General features: G+C 61.5%; 1 protein-coding gene across 2 annotated transcripts; it reads left to right on the forward strand.

Moving 5' to 3' along the window:
- The first annotated feature begins 2,650 nt into the window (after positions 1–2,650).
- Positions 2,651–7,364, forward strand: LOC109566578 (beta-lactoglobulin). 2 transcript variants are annotated; one of them, XM_019971082.2, is made up of 7 exons: positions 2,651–2,769; positions 3,439–3,578; positions 4,443–4,516; positions 5,637–5,747; positions 6,423–6,527; positions 6,750–6,791; positions 7,181–7,364. In XM_019971082.2, exons 1-6 carry the CDS (start codon positions 2,680–2,682, stop codon positions 6,764–6,766), a joined length of 537 nt encoding a protein of 178 aa, XP_019826641.2. In that variant the 5' UTR covers positions 2,651–2,679; the 3' UTR covers positions 6,767–6,791; positions 7,181–7,364. The 2 variants fall into 2 exon arrangements, with proteins under 2 accessions (XP_019826641.2, XP_019826643.2); XM_019971084.2 differs by having other exon boundaries at positions 6,750–6,766.

The raw sequence follows: 7,364 nt of genomic DNA on the forward strand, positions 1-7,364 counted from the left end.
TTCGGTAGATACAGCTGTGAAGCCCTCTGGTCCTGGACTGCTTTTGAGGGAATTGTTTAAAAATTATTGATTCAATTTCATTACTGGTAACTGGTCTGTCCATATTTTCTATTTCTTCCTGGCTCAGTCTTGGGTTTGTACATGTCTAGGAATGTATCCGTTTCTTCTGGGTTGTCCCTTTTATTAGACATGTGTGGGGGCACACAGCACCGACCAGTGAGACTCATACCGGCTTCCTGGGGCCAGGGTGGGGGCCCCAAGCAGCACGGCATCCTAGACTGTGTGAATGCCCACTGACCCTGCCCAGCCCCACAGTTTCATTCTGAGAGAAGTGATTTCTTGCTTCTGCACTTACAGGCCCAGGACCTGACCTGCTTCTGAAGAGCAGGGGTTTTGGCAGGAGGGGGAGATGCTGAGAGCCGATGGGGGTCCAGGTCTCCTCCCAGGTCCCACTCTCTGGGGCAGCGCTTGGAAAAGATTGTCCAGCCTCCCTCCCATAGTGGTCAGTGCCAGGTGCCCCAGGCCAGAGGTGCTTTATTTCCGTCTCTCTCTCTGGATGGTATTCTCTGGAAGCTGAAGGTTCCTGGAAGTTATGAATAGCTTTGCCATGAAGGGCATGGTTTGTGGTCACGGTTCACAGGAACTTGGGAGACCCTGCAGCTTGGACGTCCCGAGGTTGGTGGCACCCTGATTTCCTAAGCTCGCTGGGGAACGGGGTGCTATTTCTCCCTGGCTGACCTCCCTCTGCTCTGCATCACCCAGTTCTGAGAGCAGAGTGGTGCTGGGGGCACGGCCTCTCGCATCTGACACTTGTGTTCAAACCACCCATGCTGCTGTTCGGGGGGCCACCTATGGGGAAGGCTCCTCACTGCAGGGGTGCCCCTGTCCCCTCAGAGATCAGAAGTTCCAGTCTGGATGTCGAATGGCCGAGCTCCCTCCAGAGGCTCCAGGGAGGGATCCTTGCCCCCTCCGCCGCCGCCTCCAGCTCCTGGTGCTGCACCCTTGGGCCCGATCTCGTAGACGCCTCAGTCCAGTCTCTGCCTCCATGTTCACTGGCATTCTCCCCATGTCCCCTCTGTGTCCCCGTTTTCTCTCACAAGGACACCGGACATAAGATTAGCCCCCATTCCAGCATCACCTGAACAGCTCACATCTGTAAAGACCTAGATTCCAAACAAGATTCCATCCTGAAGTTCCTGGTGGACGTGAGTTCTGGAGCAACGCCCTTCAACCCCATCACAGCTTGCGGTTCATCGCAAAACACGGAACCTGGGATTTATCGTAAAACCCAGGTTCTTCGTGAAACACTGAGCTTCGAGGCTTGTTGCAAGAATTAAAGGTGCTAATACAGATCAGGGCAAGGACCGAAGCTGGCCAAGCCTCCTCTTTCCATCACAGGAAAGGGAGGTCTGGGGGCGGCCGGGGGTCTGCTCCCGTGGGTGGGCTCTTTCTGGTACAGTCACCAACAGTCTCTCCGGGAAGGAAACCAGAGGCCAGAGAGCAAGCCAGAGCTAGTCTAGGAGATCCCTGAGCCTCCACCCAAGATGCCGACCAGGCCAGCGGGCCCCCTGGAAAGACCCTACAGTCTAGGGGGGGAACAGGAGCCGACCCGCCAGGCCCCCGCTATCAGGAGACACCCCAACCTTGCTCCTGTTCCCCTACCCCAGTACGCCCACCCGACCCCTGAGATGAGTGGTTTACTTGCTTAGAATGTCAATTGAAGGCTTTTGTACCCCCTTTGCCAGTGGCATAGGGCACCCACAGCCTGCTGGGTACTGATGCCCATGTGGACTCAGCCAGGAGGACTGTCCTGCGCCCTCCCTGCTCGGGCCCCCTCCATACTCAGCGACACACCCAGCACCAGCATTCCCACCACTCCTGAGGTCTGAAGGCAGCTCGCTGTGGTCTGAGCGGTGCGGAGGGAAGTGCCCTGGGAGATTTAAAATGTGAGAGGTGGGAGGTGGGAGGTTGGGTCCTGTAGGCCTTCCCATCCCACGTGCCTGCACGGAGCCCTAGTGCTACTCAGTCATGCCCCCGCAGCAGGGGTCAGGTCACTTTCCCATCCTGGGGGTTATTATGACTGTTGTCATTGTTGTTGCCATTTTTGCTACCCTAACTGGGCAGCGGGTGCTTGCAGAGCCCTCGATACTGACCAGGTTCCCCCCTCGGAGCTCGACCTGAACCCCATGTCACCCTCGCCCCAGCCTGCAGAGGGTGGGGTGACTGCAGAGATCCCTTTACCCAAGGCCACAGTCACATGGTTTGGAGGAGATGGTGCCCAAGGCAGAAGCCACCCTCCAGGACACACCTGCCCCCAGTGCTGGCTCTGACCTGTCCTTGTCTAAGAGGCTGACCCCAGAAGTGTTCCTGGCGCTGGCAGCCAGCCTGGACCCAGAGCCTGGACACCCCCTGCGCCCCCACTTCTGGGGCGTACCAGGAACCGTCCAGGCCCAGAGGGGGCCTTCCTGCTTGGCCTCGAATGGAAGAAGGCCTCCTATTGTCCTCGTAGAGGAAGCAACCCCAGGGCCCAAGGATAGGCCAGGGGGGATTCGGGGAACCGCGTGGCTGGGGGCCCGGCCCGGGCTGGCTGGCTGGCCCTCCTCCTGTATAAGGCCCCGAGCCCGCTGTCTCAGCCCTCCACTCCCTGCAGAGCTCAGAAGCGTGACCCCAGCTGCAGCCATGAAGTGCCTCCTGCTTGCCCTGGCCCTCACTTGTGGCGCCCAGGCCCTCATCGTCACCCAGACCATGAAGGGCCTGGATATCCAGAAGGTTCGAGGGTGCCCGGGTGGGTGGTGAGTTGCAGGGCAGGCAGGGGAGCTGGGCCTCAGAGACCAAGGGAGGCTGTGACGTCTGGGATTCCCATCAGTCAGCTAGAGCCGCCTGACAAATCGCCCGCCAGGGCAGCTTCAACCAGGCGTTTAGTGTCTTGCATTCTGGAGGCTGGAAGCCTGCAATCCGGGCATCGGCCCAGCTGGCTTCTCCTGCGGCCACTCTCCGGGGAGCAGACAGCCATCTTCTCCCTGTGTCCTTTGCGTGCCCTGGTTTCCTCTTCCTGTGAGGTCACCAGGCCTGCTGGATCCACGCCCGCCCACACAGCCTCACGTAACCTTTGTCATCTCTTTAAAGGCCGTGTCTCCAGTCCTGTGTTGAGGTTCTGGGGGTTAATGGGACACAGTTCAGCCCCTAAAAGAGTCGCTCTGCCCCTCAAATTTTCCCCACCTCCAGCTATGTCTCCCCAAGATCCAAATGTTGCCACGTGTGCGGGGGCTCATCTGGGTCCCTCTTTGGGCTCAGAGTGAGTCTGGGGAGAGCATTCCTCAGGGTGCCGAGTTGGGGGGAGCATCTCAGGGCTGCCCAGGCCAGGGTGGGACAGAGAGCCCACTGTGGGGCTGGGGGCCCCTTCCCGCCCCTGGAGTGCAGCTCAAGGTCCCTCCCCAGGTGGCGGGGACTTGGTACTCCTTGGCCATGGCGGCCAGCGACATCTCCCTGCTGGACGCCCAGAGTGCCCCCCTGAGAGTGTATGTGGAGGAGCTGAAGCCCACCCCTGAGGGCGACCTGGAGATCCTGCTGCAGAAATGGTGGGCGTCCCCCCCAAAAAAAGCATGGAACCCCCACTCCCCAGGGATATGGACCCCCCCGGGGTGGGGTGCAGGAGGGACCAGGGCCCCAGGGCTGGGGAACGGGGCTTGGAGTTTCCTGGTACCCCTGGAGGTCCACCCAAGGCTGCTTATCCAGGGCTTTCTCTTTCTTTTTTTTCCCCAACTTTTATTAATTTGACGCTTCAGAACATCATCAAACAAATGAACACAAAACATCATTTTCGTTAACTTGGAAGGGGAGATAAAATCCACTGAAGTGGAAATGCATAGGAAAGATACATACAGTAAGGCAGGTATTCTGAATTCGCTGTTAGTTTGAGGATTACAAATGCACTTGAGCAACAGAGAGACGTTTTCATTATTTCTGGTCTGAACAGCTCAGTATCTAAAATGAACAAGATGTCATGGAGACAAAGCCGGCGGGGGAGAGGCCCGTGTGAAGGCCGCTGGGCGGCTGCAGACCTGGGTCCTCGGGGCCCAGGCAGTTCCCACTACCAGCCCTGTCCACCCTCAGACGGGGGTCAGAGTGCAGGAGAGAGCTGGGTGGGTGTGGGGGCAGAGATGGGGACCTGAACCCCAGGACTGCCTTTTGGGGTGCCTGTGGTCAAGGCTCTCCCCAACCTTTTCTCCCTGGCTCCATCTGACTTCTCCTGGCCCATCCACCCGGTCACCTGTGGCCCCAGAGGTGACAGTGAGTGCAGCCAAGGCCGGTTGGCCAGCCGGCCCCCTATGCCCACGCCACCCGCCTCCAGCCCCTCCTGGGGCCGCCTTCTGCCCCTGGCCCTCAGTTCATCCTGATGAAAATGGTCCATGCCCGTGGCTCAGAAAGCAGCTGTCTTTCAGGGAGAACGGTGAGTGTGCTCAGAAGAAGATCATTGCAGAAAAAACCAAGATCCCTGCGGTGTTCAAGATCGATGGTGAGTGCTGGGTCCCCAGGGGACGCCCACCACCCCCCAGGGACTGTGGGCAGGTGCAGGGGGCTGGCGTCAGGCCCCGAGATGCTAAGGGGCTGGTGGTGATGAAGACACTGCCGTGCCACCTGCTTCCCTGGCCTCCCTGCCACCTGCCCGGGGCCTTGGGGCCGGTGGCCGTGGGCAGGTCCCGGCTGGGCAGGTCTGACACCCCAGGGTGACACCCGAGCTCTCTTTGCTGAGGGTGGGGTGGTGCTCGGGGCCCTCAGGCTGAGCTCAGGAGGTCCCTGTGCCCACCCAGGGGTAACCGAGAGCCGCTGCCCGCTCCAGGGGTCCAGGTGCCCCACGATCCCAGCCCACCCCACGGCTCCTTCATCTCCTGAAGACGAACTCTGTCCGCCCTCGCTCATTCACTTGTTTGTCCTAAATCCAAGATGAGAAAGCTTCGAGGTGGGGTTGGGGTTCCATCAGGGCCTGCCCTTCCGCCGGGCAGCCTGGGCCACATCTGCCCTTGGCCCCTTCAGGACTCACTCTGACTGGAGGCCCTGCACTGACTGATGCCAGGGTGCCCAGCCCAGGGTCTCCTGTGCCATCCGGCTGCACGGGGTTTGGATGCTGGTCCTGCCCCCAAGCTGCCCAGACACTGCAGGGCAGCTGGGGCCACCCGCAGGCCTCGGTCAGGGAGAGCCCCAGCTGCCCCCGCTCAGCGCTGCCCCCCAACAATTCCCCAGTCCTCAGGACGCATCCCTCTTCCCTTGCTGGGCAGTGTTCAGCCCCACCCGAGATCGGGGGAAGCCCTATTTCTTGACCACTCCGGTCCCTGGGGGAGGGCGGCCTCAGACTGAGTGGTGAGTGTTCCCAAGTCCAGGAGGTGGTGGAGGGTCCCTGGCGGATCCAGAGTTGGGCTTCCAGAGTGAGGGCTTCCTGGGCCCCATGTGCCTGGCAGTGGCAGCAGGGAAGGGGCCACACCATTTTGGGGCTGGGGGATGCCAGAGGGCGCTCCCCACCCCGTCCTCACCAAGTGGTGACCCCGGGGGAGCCCCGCTGGTTGTGGGGGGTGCTGGGGGCTGACCAGAAACCCCCCTCCTGCTGGAACTCACTTTCCTCCCGTCTTGATCTCTTCCAGCCTTGAACGAGAACAAAGTCCTTGTGCTGGACACTGACTACAAAAAGTACCTGCTCTTCTGCATGGAGAACAGTGCTGAGCCCGAGCAAAGCCTGGCCTGCCAGTGCCTGGGTGGGTGCCAACCCTGGCTGCCCAGGGAGACCAGCTGTGTGGTCCTCGCTGCAACGGGGCCAGGGGGGACGGTGGGAGCAGGGAGCTTGATTCCCAGGAGGAGGAGGGATGGGGGGTCCCCGAGTCCCGCCAGGAGAGGGTGGTCATATACCGGGAGCCGGTGTCCTGGGGGCCTGTGGGTGACTGGGGACGGGGGCCAGACACACAGGCTGGGAGACGGCGGGCTGCAGCGCTCTGGTGTGACCATCACGAAGGAGCCGGCGGTCACTATGAATCTAACAGCCTTTGTTACCGGGGAGTTTCAATTATTTCATCAAATAAGAACTCAGGCACAAAGCTGTCTTTCAACTGTCACGTCCTGAAAACAAATGGCAGGTGACATTTTCCATGCCATAGCAGTGCCACTGGGCATTTTCAGGGCCCATGTGCCAGGAGGGCGTGGGCATCGGCGAGTGGAGTCTCCTGGCCGTGTCAGCTGGCCCAGGGGGAGGAGGGGACCCAGACAGCCAGAGGTGGGGAGCAGGCTTTCCCCCTGTGACGCTGCAGACCCACTGCACTGCCCTGGGAGGAAGGGGAGGGAACTGGGCCAAGGGGGAAGGGCAGGTGTGCTGGAGGCCAAGGCAGACCTGCACACCACCCTGGAGAGCAGGGGTTGACCCCGTCCCGGCCCCACAGTCAGGACCCCGGAGGTGGACGACGAGGCCCTGGAGAAATTCGACAAAGCCCTCAAGGCCCTGCCCATGCACATCCGGCTGTCCTTCAACCCAACCCAGCTGGAGGGTGAGCACCCAGGCCCCACCCTGCTCCTGGGGCAGGAAGCCACCTGGCCCAGGACCACCTCCTCCCATGGTGACCCCCAGCTCCCCAGGCCTCCCGGGAGGATGGAGACGGGGTGCAGGGCCCCGAGGTGGCCCCCTCCCCACCCCCTCCCCAGCTCCCTCTGTTCTGGGGTGTCCAGTCCCATCCTGACGCCCCCCCGCCACGGCTCTCCCTCCCCCACAGAGCAGTGCCACATCTAGGTGAGCCCCTGCCGGCGCCTCTGGGGTAAGCTGCCTGCCCTGCCCCACGTCCTGGGCACACACATGGGGTAGGGGTTCTTGGTTGGGCCCGGGAGCCCCCATTAGGCCCTGGGGTCCCCCCGTAGGAATGGCTGGAAGCTGGGGTCCTTCCTGGAGACTACAGAGCCGGCTGGCCACATGCTCGCTCTTGTGGGGTGACCTGTGTCCTGGCCTCACTCACACGCTGATCTCCTCCACCTCCTTCCTGGCAGACCTAAGGGCCAAGGTGGAGGCTCAGGAAGTGGACACCTAAGGGGGAGGCTAGGGGGGTCCTTCTCCCAAGGAGGGGCCGTCCTGAATCCCCAGCCACGGAGAGGCTGGCAAGGGTCTGGCAGGTGCCCCAGGAATCACAGGGGAGCCCCATGTCCATTTCAGAGCCCGGGAGCCTTGGCCCCTCTGGGGACAGACGATGTCATCCCCGCCTGCCCCATCAGGGGACCAGGAGGAACCGGGACCACATTCACCCCTCCTGGGACCCAGGCCCCTCCAGGCCCCTCCTGGGGCCTCCTGCTTGGGGCCGCTCCTCCTTCAGCAATAAAGGCATAAACCTGTGCTCTCC

Source organism: Bos indicus, chromosome 11 (genome assembly GCF_029378745.1).
Source record: "Bos indicus isolate NIAB-ARS_2022 breed Sahiwal x Tharparkar chromosome 11, NIAB-ARS_B.indTharparkar_mat_pri_1.0, whole genome shotgun sequence".
Taxonomy (NCBI): domain Eukaryota; kingdom Metazoa; phylum Chordata; class Mammalia; order Artiodactyla; family Bovidae; genus Bos; species Bos indicus.